Source organism: Gopherus flavomarginatus, chromosome 15 (assembly GCF_025201925.1).
Source record: "Gopherus flavomarginatus isolate rGopFla2 chromosome 15, rGopFla2.mat.asm, whole genome shotgun sequence".
Lineage (NCBI taxonomy): Eukaryota > Metazoa > Chordata > Testudines > Testudinidae > Gopherus > Gopherus flavomarginatus.
The window spans coordinates 18104947-18119762 of record NC_066631.1 but is presented as its reverse complement, the minus strand read 5'-3'; the positions used below and the strand labels follow the sequence as shown (position 1 = coordinate 18119762).

Genomic DNA, 14816 nt, shown 5'->3' with positions numbered 1-14816 from the left:
GGGCTTGGACTCATGGGCAGCTGGTGAACATGCCATTGGGGAAGGCCAGCTCCCGACCCCTCCCTCTCTGCCCAAGGCCTCTCATAAGACGAATATATAAGAACAGCCATACCGGCTCAGACCAAAGGTCCATCTAGCCCAGTATCCTGTTTTCCAACAGTGGCCAATGCCAGGTGCCCCAGAGGGAATGAACAGAACAGATAATCATCAAGTGAGCCATCCCTTGTCGCCCCATTCCCAGCTTCTGGCAAACAGAGGCTAGGGACACCATCCCTGCCCATCCAGGCTAATAGCCATTGATGCACCTATCCTCCATGAATTTATCTAGTTCTTTTTTTTGAACCCTTCCCTCTCCTTCTCCCCTCTTCTCCGGCATGCCCCCAGCCTTGGATCACTGGGCGGGCAGTGTGGCCAGAGTGTTCTCAACCCCAGAGTGCTGAGCAGGCAGTGCGGCTGGAGCACCCCCAGGGCCAGGCAGATGGGTGGGCAGCGTTGTGTGGCCCCAGTCCCCGCGCACCAAGCCCTGGGCCTTGTGTGCACGGGCCCCCAACCTGCCTGCCTCAGCCTCTCTGCCACAGAAGAGAAGAAAGGAACTGGAAGCAGGCAGGAGAGGGCTTTGGGGCAAAGCATAGGTGGGGATACACAAGGCTGTTTGGGATGGCACAGCTTTCCCCTGCCTATGCTACCTGCCGCCCATGCTTGGACCAGTCTCTGCTCTCTTCTAACCACCTGTCTCTCTCTATGCTTTCAGTTTTAGTTATGTGCACTACCTTCCCGCTCCCTAGTAAATCGAATACATGAAGTGGTTTTATTTCAGCACGCTGTACTGCATCAGCGGTGAAAGTAACTTAAAGGACTTACCGGTACTCTGGAGTCCTGAGCAGGGGCATGGCCTCAACCGGAAGAGGCGGGGCCTTTCAAGATTTAAGGGCCCAGTGCTGTGGGGAGCCCCGGGCCCTTTAAATCACCACCGGAGCTCCAGCAGCAGGTCTCGGGCGGTGCTTTAAAGGGTCCAGGGCTCCCTGCAGGAGCCGGAGCTCCGGGCCCTTTAAATCACTGCCGGAGGAGCCAAGCCAGTCCAGTCCGGCGCAGCGTACTGGCTCTTGCCAGTATGCCGTACTGTGCCGTACCGTACCGGCTTACTTTCACCTCTGACTGCAGTTGTTGAAAAATAGGAATGGTGATAACCAATTCTAGTTAGAAGAGGAGTACTTGTGGCGCCTTAGAGACTAACAAATTTATCTCAGAATAAGCTTTTGTGGGCTACAGCTCACTTCATCGGATGCATGGACTGGAACATGCAACAAGAAGAGGGGAGGAATAGCTCAGTGGTTTGAGCATTGGCCTGCTAAACCCAGGGTTGTGAGTTCAATCCTAGAGGGGACAATTTAGGGAACTGGGGTTTAAAAAAAAATGGGGATTTGTCCTGCATTGAGCATGGGGTTGGACTAGATGACCTCCTGAGGTCCCTTACAACCCTGATATTCTATAATTCTATAAGAGATTTATGCATACAGAGAACATGAAAAGGTGGAAGTAGCCATACCAACTGTAACAGGCCAATCAATTGAGATGAGCTATCATCAGCAGGAGAAAAAAACTTTTGAAGTGATAATCGAGATGACCCATAGGGGGAGTGAGGGTACTTAACATGGGGAAATAGATTCAATTAGGGAATGGTTGGGGGAAACTTGCAAACGAGATCTTATACTGGAACCACAGGGAATCAATAGTTGTATATAAAACTGGTCAGACAGCTGCTTTTAATAGAACACTTCATTGATTTGTTTTGGATCCAATTGATTTATTTTTTAACTCAGCTTCTTTAACTTTTATGGTGTCAGTGTGTTCATTAGTCTATATTGCCTGTAATTACACTGTCTAAAGTTTGACTCTGAATAGGCCTATTGGATGGAATGAGCTAATAGGATTTCATAAAACCTGTGGTCAGGAATGGAACCTGAGTTTTTTATGGGATGCCTCTAGATAACCATGGGATCTATAATTGTGAATATACTTCCTTTGATAAGCATATTGGGTGGCATGTTGAAATCAGTGGCAAAACTCCCATTGACTTAAATTTAGCGAGGATGTCACCCATTGGATTTAGATGCATTAATAAAAATCAGTGAACTGTTAGATTAATGAAAATTAAATTTTCAGAAATAAATACAGTCACTTTATGTATTAACTACAATAAAATCTATTTACTATTATCTTTAAGTCCCTAAATCAAATCACATCTGAAAAATACAGTGAAGCTGACTATGTATAGTACTTCATATAGTAATTGTCTCAAAATGGGGATCAGCTGACAGGGGGTTGAATTACCATTTGATCCACCCAAAACACTGGAATTTCTTTGGAATTCCCACTCATTTCTGCCACTCATGAGTTATGCAGTCATAACTCTTCCCAAGCTCATGAAAATAGCTTGTTTATTTCAGTGCCTTTCTCCCACTGTATTCTGAAGGTGTGTGGGTGGGTGTATGTGTGAAATTGGATTTTGCGAAAGGAAGAAGGAAAATAATCTGACATCACCCTGTTATTGGATGTATATTTTATAAATACAAAATGATCTGGCATATTACAGGGAAGCAGAGAGCTTGATTCAGTACTGCCTCCCTCTGGTTTCATGCCAGCGTAACTCCAGTGAAGTCACTGAAGCCAGACGCTGATAATCAGACACAGAGTAGAATAAGTAATGCAGAAATTGCTGCATGTTGTGTGCTGCTGTTTCCACACTTCATACATCATGAATATATTTCAGTGCTACCCAGCCCTTTTTAAGGTTAAGAGTTAAGGTAATTTCGTAAGTGGAATTTGTCCATGTTAGTGTTGGGAGCATGCATAGGTGGGTGTCGTGTTCCTTTCTCACATGTTTCTCTGTCATATTCTCTCCGGCAGCTTGGTTGGGCTGAAGATTATAATAAATAAAACTCTAAAATTATTATGATATAATAAAAACATGTACAGTAAACTTAACACTTATACATCTAATGGGATGCATGTGTGTTGGAGAAGCAAATGAACGACAGACTCAGTCAATGGAAGGCTCCTCTTGAGTCGAATTATGGAGCATCCCTGCACTTCAGGGATATGTACATAATGTTAGAAGGGAGTTATCTTTGGGAATTGAGTATTCAGCATGCTGCATGTGGTTTCTCTTCTTATTTTAGGTCTTTTTTTTGTAGTCCTTGGTCTGATTTTTTGTTGTTGCTGCTATTTAATCCCTTCTACTGGCTGGAGCTTCAAACTTCATTGGAAAAATGAAGACTCAGCATTGTACTCAGAAAAAATCTGAGAGGAATTTAAGACATTAAAGAAACTCATTTTGGTTGGCACCTATTAGCCATTCATTACCATATTACTTATGATTTTGGCATATGTTACAGCAGTTAGTATGTTCTTTGATATCCACAGAACATTTAGGGTGAACAGGGCTGCCCTACTGTGCTCATTGTAGGTTTTCCTAGGCTGCTTATGTTCCATCTTCATATGTGAATGTGCATCCAATCAACAATCATTGTGCCATCCTCTCTCTCATAAAAGGCCTTAGTATTCATCTCAGAAAGCATGCTGATGGGTGTTAAAGCATGCTCTCGTCAATGTTTAGTTACCATCCCCATAGCTATGAATGGCAAGATATGCCAGGCAGGTTACCTTGAAAGACCATTGAGAAAATAAAGGAACCAAAACTCTTGTGATCAGATTTACGGTTGCGAGATTTATCATCTATTCCAGGAAATTAAATTTGGTGGGAAATGCATTAGCAGTAACTTGAGAAGCATTCCTGCTGTATTTAGTGTTCTGTAGTCGTAGTAAGGGTTATATGTTCTTTGCGTCAAGCACCCCCTAGACAACACTTTGATCTTTTACACACACTCGAACAAGTGCCATGTAGTGGACAGACTGACAGATGAACATACCATCGTGTTGTGATGATACTCCCGCGAGCTAAATATGACTTTCTTCTTACCGGGCAAATATTCTGCAAAATTGGAAAATAAACAGAGATGCTTCAATATGCCACTTTTCTTCTTCTTTTTCTGTAAGGTCCAACCTTGAATGACAAACCTGAAGCTAAAGCAGCGACCATCCCAAAGGTGTCAGGGCTAGAGCGCAGCCGGGAACTGAGCACCGACGTGCCCTTCGTGCTGCCTATTCCCAGCCCCCAGCCAGTTGCTGCTGTTGTGACTTCCACTTCTTCTGCACCCACGTCGAGCGCCAGGGCAAGCCCGCTGTTGAAGAAGGAGCCAGTGATCTCAGCACCAGCACCGCCAAGGCTCACACCCCAGCCACAGCCTCGACCGCAGTCACAACCTCAGCCTCGACCACAGTCTCAGCCTCAGCTCATACCTGAGTTTCGGACCCAGCCTCAGAGTCACATCCCTCCCCCTCTCAACTACCAAGTGCATCACCAGGTGGCCCAGAACGGACTCAATATCAGGTAGGAGGAAGGGGTACTTGCATTGCTTCTTTGTGAAACACTCAAACCCTACTTCCAGGGTACAGTTAATTGAAAAAGTATTAAAATCTCTCTAGAATAGGCCATAGGCTTTCCCGTTTCCTGGGCAAGGTGCTCTGCTTGGGAGATGCATTGTATTCCTCTCGGCCCACACCACATAGCCATGTATTTCCAGCTGTGTTGGGTAGCTGCATGAAAGAGATTGTGACTAGAGCGTCCCCAGTGAACAGGGGCTGCGTGGCTGTGGCGCAAAACTTTCTAGGTCCAGCTTCCAGTGCATTTGCAATTTTTTCCATCAGAACCAGTCAGCAGAAGATTTAGTAATTGGGAAACAGTTTGAGTTTGAACAAAACCATTTTTCCCCCCTGGTGGATTCCAATTGTAAACCCATAGGCAGTCTTTGGATTTGGCATGGTCACATATGTTCATATGACATTGGTGCAGTTTAATTGGTTCACCAGAGCTAGTGGGATATTGGGCTATTGGAAAAAAACAAATTCCACATCCCATTTGGACTTTTTTGCAGGAAGCACAATTCAAACTGAGGATGCATCAGCTAACAGCAGCCTCAGAGTATGACTCTCAGTATAGAGCAAAAAAGATATTGCAAAGTAACTCGTTCATCATAGCTGTAGGGCTAGCATGAGACTCAGTTTGTCTTTCAAATAATTTTCATCCAGTAGGTAAGATGCAAAGATTTATATTTCTTGAGTAGAAATAAAATGGGGGTGAGCTGGCGAGAGAGGAGTCAATGCACAGGAATAAACGGGGACATGAACAGTTCCTTTGTTGGTGCAGAAAACACACCATTCCCCCCAAATCAGCCTGTTGAATTAGATTAATTCAGTGAACAATGTTTGCATCGTTTCGTAACCTTTTAGCTGCATAAAGAACAAGATATGGGACTGTCATTTACAACCAGTTTGTCTAGCACCTCGCACAGTGGGGCCCCTCCCTGGTTTTGGCCTTTAGGTGCTACCACAATATAAATATTTAATAACAACATCACATTGGCACTATTCAAACAAACACACAGGTATCTCAGAGTGCTTAGATAATCGCAAGACATGGGTATTGTGGGAGAATATGGTTAATAATAATAATTGCATTGACATTACCCTTCCACAACCCCCAACAAAGCTCTTAAAGTGCTGTGCAACAGAAATAATAAAAATCTTTTTAAAACAATAGAATTAAAATAATACAATATATACTGATATATCATATTGATTAAGTGCAATACCACTGTACGAAATGCAGGGCAGGCATAATATGATTGCCGTAGCTCATACCATGACACTCTGAATATACAGAGTAACCATCACCGAGCCTTGTGATCACAAGGGAATGTGTTGGCATTGGAAGGGCATCACAGGCTAAATAAAGGTATAAATTCAGCTGCCACTACAGCATCTCAGTCAACTCACACACAGCTCTGAGAGCTGCCACCTGTTCAGTCATGAAAGGGAGTGTCACCCAGAAGAACCCGAGCCATACCCTGCCCTGTTGGGAAAGGTTATTGAGATCTTTAACCCCCACGTGGACAGCTCCCCGAAATGGGCAGAAAGGGCCGTGGTTTCATGTCCCTCTGCTTGGTGAGGTCATTGTTATAGAGCCTGGCTGTCTCTGACACTGTGCCATTATGACTGGTGTATTGTAACACAATTCTTTTCTCTCTTCTCCACATTTCTCTCCCCACAGCAGGAGCAGCAGCGCCAGCAGTGCAACAAGCATCAGCTTGCCCAAACACCTTCCCCTCTCCCCCCAGATCCCTCCTCACCACTCTTCTGGCCCAGCCCTGCCCCTCTCCATCTCTAATCTTGCTACCTCACACTTCCCTCTCAGATCTCAGACCCAACACCAGCACCATCCGGCCATGTTTGCCACCCCACCAACGCTACCACCACCACCAGCGTTACCCACCAACAGCCTTGTGATACCAGGACACCCTGCAGGTAGGTGCTCTTTTCATCAGGGCTGGGCTTCTGTGCATGCACAGTATTTACAGTGGGGCTAGGGGATGTATAAGCAAAAAAACCCAATGCAAACATCTCCTGAAATAGTCAAGAGTAGTCTTGTAACAGGTGAGAGACACTGAATTGGCCCTGCATGCTGAGGCCTAGGTTAACCTGCAGGACAATCACTGCATATTCCGCATTCTCTGACAAAAAGAAGAGGGGGAGAGGAAGTGAATCTGAGTATAAACTATTATTGAAGCTGGGATTTTCCATGGAGTTTAAGGGAGTTGGGCTCCCAACTGGATTTGGATACCACAATCCCTTAGGCACTCTTGAAACTCCCAGCCTGAATTTATGTTCTCATTTAAACATGTTGCAGTCTTGTGTTTTTGCTTCTGCCTTTGTTACCCAGTATGGGGAGGGGAGCATGTGCTCTTTGTAATAAGCTTTAGGATGGTTTGCTAAAAATTAGTTACTTTCTAGAGGGAGCAGATTGTCCAATGATACATTTCCACCATCACTTGGGTTTTGCCAGATATGCTGAGCTGTGCCTTTTCATTTATTTATTTATGTATTTATTTATTTGATAAATGCATTTAATAAATAAATAAAGGACTGATACTCAGCACCTGCATTAGAAGAAGCTGCAGTTTAGACCTTATTTGAAGAAAATTTTTCTGGTGAGCGGCAGAATAATAAAATAGATTGGCAAGTGAGACACCCCCCTACCCAGTGTTAAAGTCTCCGAGCTCTGCTGTTAGACTTTTTATTGTTATTTTTGCAGCCTTTTTGAGACATTTCCTTTGTTCCCCCTTCCGTCCCTATTGTCACTTCTGCTCTAAATGCCCCGTTGATAGTTCCACCATTAGCCTGTAGCTGTTCCTGTGGGAGAGCCTGACAGATGGAGACTTCCCTGAAACTCTGACTTGCTGGGTCTCCTTTTGTTCCGGCATTTGACTCTATAACTAACTCAACAGGGATTAATGAGGACAAGGACTGACAAAAATGTACCCTTCTGTTTCCTGCATAGCCAGTTAATGAGAGTAGGGAGATGGAAGATCTACTGCTAGAAACTCTGATGACTTGGCATCCCACTTTCATTTTCAGGGGCTCAATATCCCATTATTTCGAATTACTCTTTTGAAGGGGTGGAAATGAGAATTACCCCCAAATGAACTCTCAAAACAACATTAGACCAAAATATTCTGGATCCCAGCCAGGGCTATCCTAGTAGATGCCTGCTTTCAAGGACCTGGCCCTGTCTAGAATTTCAGCCGCATGGCAGGGGACACATTGGGAATCGCAGTGGGGATTTATTCTTCTTCCCCTGCTTAAGGCAAAGAAACTTAAGAGTCCCAACGATAGACATCTTGGCCGTAGTGCAGACAGATCCTGAGAGGAGGAAATTAGAATGTTGTCACTGACAGGCTAGTCCTGCATCCACCCCTGAACTCAAGTGGAGTTTTCACTATTGACTTCAGTAAGAGCAAGATGAAGTGGCCTGCTTGTATATAGTAGTTTGCTAACAAAAGACAAGAGCTCTGCTACTAACAAATAAGGGATGCAGTGGGTTTGCCAATCACTTCTGGAGTGCTAGGTTCAAACTCCTACCAGTTATGTTGTCCTTAGTATGGTGTCATGTTGCTTGGTCGCATGTGTGCACTGAATAAAAGCACCAGGTTAGAAGAGACGCTCAGAGGGAACATGGGCTCTTTGGGTTCTTCTTTCTTTTCCCTATCTAGAAAAGAACCTGCTTGCTTTTGTCCCTTTAAATTTAAAGTAACCGCTGCCCTTTGTCTTCTGCTCCAGTTCCTAGGCAGGGAGGCAGAGTTCACATTGACTTCCAGTATTTATATGTCAGTGATGCTAATAAGTTAGGTCTGTGCATATCAGTGTAACAAGGAAATGATATGCTTCTACTAGCATCTTTTTCTCTGGAAACCCAAAGCTTGAGGAGGTAATGTACTAGTGACCCCCACATGAGTTGCTGGTCAGGAGCTCCATGGCCGACCCTGATGTATGCTAGCCAAGGCTTTTAGGCCTCCCTTTTGAGATTTAGGGGGTACTAACAACATTAGCAAAACAAAATGGCAGCCGTTAGTAGTGTTCTCTCCCTGTCCCAGCCATAAGTGTACTCACACACAGGAGACACTAATTATTGGGTGCTAGGGACTTAGTGGTAATACAAGTGACTGCATAGCTAGCTGTGTTATTGTGTGGCTAAACCCATTGTAACAGGCATCACTGATAGGCACAGATAACTAGTCCTGATGCCACTCTCTAAAGCCCAATTTGCAACTGGGACACTGCTTGTGTCCCCACTCTGATAGTCTCTTTTAGACAGCGTCTTAATGTGTTCCAACCTGCTCCTCCTCCAGGCTCTTCAGTGTCTGTTCTTTTACTGATAAAGGCAAAGTTGCGGTGTAGGGCTGAAGTCTGGAGCCAGCCACAGATCCACCAGACTGACTTCAAGTCTCTTAAAGAAATTGGATATTGAGGCACTTATAGCTGCCAGCTCTCTTTTATCCCTCCTTCCAAAAACAACATGAAGTGGATTATCTTGATGCTAAAAGAGAGATCCAGTTTCTTTGAATCATGCCCAGATTTAAAAAAAAAATGTATTTTATTTTCAACAAACTACATTGTCTTTAAAGAGGTTCGATTTTAATTACACTTATTTGGAGTATAGTTTAGTGCTCGTCCAAAGAAAATCTCAATGTAGGCTCTTTGCATTCAAGTACCAAAGTCTTGAATATTACAAGTAGTTTTATTTGGTTTCTCTCCATTTCTGCCCATGTGTTAATCTATTATTATTATTTAATATTCTTGTAGTATGTAAATAAATAGTGCTTTAAAAAGAGATTGCACTGGCTCCTAGACTCTTAGGATAAGTTTTTTAAAAGTATCCTACAATGACTTAGGCTTCTAAGTCGTATTTTCAAAAGTTATTTAAGCATTTAACAGCCAAATTCCCATTGACTTTCAATGAGGCTTAGTTCTTAAGTCCCATTTTAAAAAGTGACTTAGGAACCTAAGTCACCTATGGGTACTGTAGAACATTTGACCCTTATAGGTGAACTAGAATGTCAAAAGGTTCATTTTCCCCTCTCTGTGATTCTGCTGCATCTTAAATGGGATGTTTTCTTGAAACCAGTGGAACATCAGGACACAAGTCTCTTCAGCAGCATGTGTGTGTGTGTGAGATCAGCATACTTGATATTAGGACAGCAGCTGTTCTGTGTGCACCTAGCACAATGGAGTCCTGATCCAGAAATGGGGCTGTCAGGTGCTGCTGCAATGGAAATAATGAATAATTATAGTATGCCTGTCAGACATACCTACCATAGCACGTGGCAGATGAAGAGGATGCTTGCTCTCATTATTCTATTTACTGCAGATGATTGATAACATTTCAGTATCTTCCATAATTCTAAAAGACCCAAAGAAGAGCTCTGTGTAAGCTCAAAAGTTTGTCTCTCTCAGCAAAAAGGTGTTGGTCCAATAAAAGGTATTATCTCCCCACCTGCTCTCTACAATTCTAGACAACATTTAAATAAGAAATAATCAGGAATCTCCTGGATTAATGGTAAATCTGATTTAAAATCTGAAATGAATCCTGTTCATTCCCCCTTCCAAAAACAAAAAGATGAAGGTTTAATTGAGTTATTCATTACAAATTGAGTATTGTTGAACCTATTTCATCTAAAGCCATTTGTTCCATGGAAACCACTTCATAGGCTTTTCAGATGCAGAAGTTAAACATTTGGGATAATGCTAATATCTCATACACATCATGGAAAAGGAAGCATGTTTCAAATGCATAAAGAAACTTCACAGGAAATGAAGAAAGACAAATCTGCTAAAACTGATTCCACTCCCTATTACCTCCCACCCATATCCAGACCACCTCAACTATTTCAGGGTAAACTACTGAAATTTTCATAGTGGGTGAAATTCATTCCTTTGCAGAGGGCCATGTTAATCCGGCATTGAAGATTTCAGGGGACATAAGCATGCCATAGACCTTGTGAGTTTCACCCACAGTGTCTCAATAACAAAAAATCTAGCTCATGACCTGTGCATGGCCCAAAGTAATTACAACTAAGAAACATCAGACACCTAGCTAAGGTGTCACTTAAGGTGCTTTATCCAGAAACTAGTTTTTCAGTGCAAGTTAAAAGCTCTAAACATTTATTCCAGTCTAGGAGGGGGCCTTTTTGTAACTAATGTTGTCTTTCTTATTATGGGCCTGATCCTGCAAAATGCAGAGTGCCCTAGGCTCCTTGTGTTGGAATGAATGGGAGCGGACGGTACTCTGTGCCTCACGGGTCAGTCACTATGTCAGGGTCTCTTTGCAAAAGTGGTGCTAGCTAAGAAAGGGAGAGACAGCTATTACACTGAACAAAAAAATATGCATGTTGGGCTAAGGGCCTGATTTTCAGAAGAGCTCAGCACATAGAGTGCTTAGCGCTGTTGAAAATCTGTCCCCATCTGGGGGCCAAGGGTCAGTTACCGTCCCATATTGATACCGAAGGGAGACCCTGCATCATATGATAGAATATTTTTCTTTTTATAGCAGCTGCAACCTTTTTCAGATCTTGACCCAGTGAAATTAAATGTGTCTTCTCCTTCTCCCCCTCTGCTCCCCGCCCCCAGTTTTCACATGGGAAAATAAATTGGAGGCAGAGGAGAGAGAAATTCCAATTACTATCTGAAAAGATGGCATGTTTAGAAATATAGTATTAAAGGTGTTGAACCTCTCCCGGAATTGGTACATTATTTGGAACAGGTATCTGAGGCTTCAGAGTCCTCAGCCCAAGTGTTCTCGGGTGCACAGTGCATGCTTCCCCCACTGGTTATATCAAAAGGAGGAGAGCATGGCCAAGCCAGTGGGCGCTACTATGGAACATCAGCCTGAACTCACAGGCCCACGTGCTTAAATACAAATCAATCAATGAAGTGTGTAAATTTTGTGGTATTTTCAGCCCATCTTGGTTGGTTAATGGTTACCATTAGTCACCTGGTATGCCCCAGCTTGATTCCTAGCTTTGTTTTTCACCTCCCAGGCCAGGGAGTAAAGTGAAGGCAGCAAACTCAGTCACAACCCAGAGTTTGAGGCTCACTGTACTGTGGATCAAATCCTGCCAGCTGAAGTGAGGCCTGCGGAGTTGCCTCCTGGCAAAAAGAGACACTTAAAAATGCTATCCTGTTATCAGGCACTAACCTGGCTGCTTCACACACAGAGAGAACCCAGTCATGCTAGACCGTTTGTGTATCTCTGTGAATTAACCATTGTTTTCCTTGGAGGGATAGTGAAGTTTATACGCTGTCATTTCTCCATCCCATCACCTTTGCTGTGGTTTTTAAAGTGCCTTTTTCAAAGGGACACCGACAAGTCAAATGTGGCCAAAAAAGAGAATATAACAAACTTAAGACCAATGCAAATGTTCCCCAACCTTTTTTTTTAATTTCAGTGGGAACAGGTTTCTCTTGTTTATTTTAAAACCATCCAATACTCCTCTGCACTGCTCCCAACACAAATATTGCAGCCTTTTTCTAGTGCGGGAAAAAGCTGGATGTGAGACTGACTAGTTTATTTTCACTGTCACAGATGAGGCTAATGCACCAAAACAGAAAAAGGGGAGATGTTTATAATTCTTCCAGTGTTGATAATGTAAAGTGGGGTTGTAGACTAGGGAAGGAGAGTCTGTTGTGGGTTGGGAGGAAAGTGAGTCATTCCAGTTTTGTTTTTTAATTTGATAATGTCCCTTTTAAAGTGTCCTAACCTCAGTATTCATGGCTGGGTTGGGGGAGCGGGGAGGGGCAAGCTTGTTTATGCTTTATGAAGCCCCACTGTGTTTTCTGCTGTGATGACTCATGGTGTTCTCTCTTGTCTTTAGATACCAGCCTGTTGATATCATTCAACCAACCAATCATGTATTGCCAGCCTCATTCGGGGATTCTGATTGGTACTTTGTCACAGGCATCTCTCTTACCTCCACCAATGAGTCCTCACGTAGAAAACCACCACAGCATGACCTGCAGAAACAGGGAATGCCAGGTGAATATCTGACTCTCTTCTACATCTTTGTGAAACTCACAGGCCAATGGGCCTTTGTGTCTTTTTTTTTTTTTTTTTCTCTCTCTCTCTCTCCTTTAGATCATGAGCTGCTCAGGCAAGAGCTGAACAACCGGTTTCTGGTTCAGAGTTCGGACCGGGCCAGTGCCTCTCTTGGCCCGGTGCCATTACTGAGGGCGGAGTTTCACCAGCACCAACACACCCACCAGCACCAGCACACCCACCAACACACATTCACTCCTTTTCCATCCAGCTTACCCCAGACGCCGGTCATGCCACCCTCTGCACCTCCCATGGTGCGTACCCCAGCCCAAAATGTGAGGATAAGTAAAGAATCTTGGGGCAAAAGCGTAACCCACCGTACCAAAATCAGTCCTCTTTATTTCAGACCAGCTTCTCTCTCTCCTATCCCCCAAGAAGCCCTGCTCCTGACTTAATTAAGCCCCTCCATTCTTGAAGGATGTTCTCCTTTCCATTCAGAACCAAGAACATTTATCATCCCGTTTCCCTTGTGCTCCTACCAATAAACAGATACACTGTGTGGTTCTCAGGCCTCTTTATCTCTCCTTCATGGTAAACTGTCAGCTCTGTACTTTTGTTTAGATTAACAACCCATCCTTGAAGCTGCATCAGCTGGCTCAGCTCCTTAACACACATGCACAGAGATGCCAGAAGAATAGAGGTTTCTAATATAAAATGTCAAGAAAGGTTTTGTGGAACAATATATTTGGCTCTCTATACTGGAGCATATAATGCAGGTCTGCTTGCTGTTCTTACTGTAACACAGTACTTGCACTGTTTGAGTTCAGTGTTGTCCTGTCTGTTTTATTTTCTACTTCCCCATACTGTGTCTAGAAGGCAATTTGGGTATTTATTATTTGATTTGGTCAGCAAACACTAATTTATATGTGGCTGGCTCTTACGGGACAAAACCTTGTGGCCATCGAATAAGCTTTGTCATTTTGTCACTGACAGTGCTTGTAACAGTGCTTTCTGCTGCTGCTGCTAACAAAATCTAAGAGTATCTGGCATAAACCAGCTTTGTCAGTTCTTTTAAGCACGCTCTCCATACGTCCCTGGCAATTATTATTTTATTAGGTTGAAAAGGCAAGATTCAGCTTTTTCTTCCTCAGTTGCATGCCACCTCTAAAACTTACAGAGTCCTTTTCTACTAGGACCGGCAAAACTGAGCAATAACCATGAAAGGCAACATTTGGAGAAAACTTCCAAGGATTCATGGGAAATAATATTTCTCGCTTTTCTTTCCTGGTATGAGTTACATGATGCCATTGTTCAGTGATAATCCACTTAGCGACAGAACAATGGAAGTAATATCTCCCACCCCAGATTGGGCCCCAGGTGCTTGCACAGCATAGCTGTGTGCAAATACCTTCTTCTCTTTTCTTCTGCTGTGTAAAACAACCCTCTAAACATTCCTTGAAACCTGGTGTGTTATTTGAGAACCCTGATATCTGATCCCGCTGACAGCTCCCTCCCTGCCCACCCACGCCCTGTTGATGTCAGACTTTCTAGTGAAAACAGTTTGCAAGGCTCTTTTGTTGTATTTTACTCACATCTTCTTATATTTCACTAAATAAGGTTTATTAACCCTAATGCCAGAGAGGAGTGTTGAAATCTCCAGCTGCATGTGTTTAGTAATTTATGCTATTTACACTGGTGGGTACATGGCTCCAGTAATAACTGTAATTAATGAAATTACAAATCTGCTCTCCTGCACGTAGGATAGCGTGTAACAGCAGCTGACTTGCCGAATGAACAGCATTCTGGGGGGGTCCTTGCTCACTGTCCCTTGCCCTCCCTGGTCCCCACCAGAATACTTATTGTTCAAAGATGAAACACATGCATTATTTTCTTCAAAAGATGTTCAGGACCAATGCTGGTGAAAATAAATATGGGACCCAGATCACATGCGTGGAGGTGTTAAAGCCCTGTGCTGGCAGGCTGGGCGTGTTCAGAGTCAGGCTTTCTCCCATGAGCACTGAACCTCTCCTTTTTTGGGAGTAGGGGGGATTAATACAATGATTTCTATGCCTGGGGCCCTTTCCAAAAAGCTATCTTAGCCATATTGGCATTGCCCATACAACGAGGAAGGGGAAATTGCTGGCGGCACTAGATATTTTGTTTTTGTCTTAGCCTGACAATTAGAGCTGGGCCAGAGTTGCAGAAGTAAGATCTGGATTAGAATCTGAACTTCCCCAGCATTCTAACTTAGCGCTGCAATTCAGCTCATAGCTAGAGATGCCAGATTTGGATCTGGGAACAACTTCCCTACTTTTTTTTTTTTGATGGA

At 43.5% G+C, this 14816-nt stretch overlaps 1 protein-coding gene across 14 annotated transcripts in view; it reads left to right on the top strand.

Moving 5' to 3' along the window:
* The window catches only part of FBRSL1 (fibrosin like 1), a 760769-nt gene that overhangs the window by 723421 nt on the left and 22532 nt on the right, over nt 1–14816 (top strand). For 12 of the 14 annotated variants that reach the window (XM_050924090.1, XM_050924082.1, XM_050924093.1 and 9 more), the window contains 3 exons: nt 4057–4450; nt 6170–6423; nt 12587–12822. In XM_050924090.1, the coding sequence (XP_050780047.1) occupies nt 4057–4450; nt 6170–6423; nt 12587–12822 (884 nt within the window). Of the gene's footprint in view, nt 1–4056; nt 4451–6169; nt 6424–12326; nt 12488–12586; nt 12823–14816 lie in introns of all 14 variants that reach the window. The other 2 variants (XM_050924092.1, XM_050924084.1) reach the window with 1 other exon arrangement.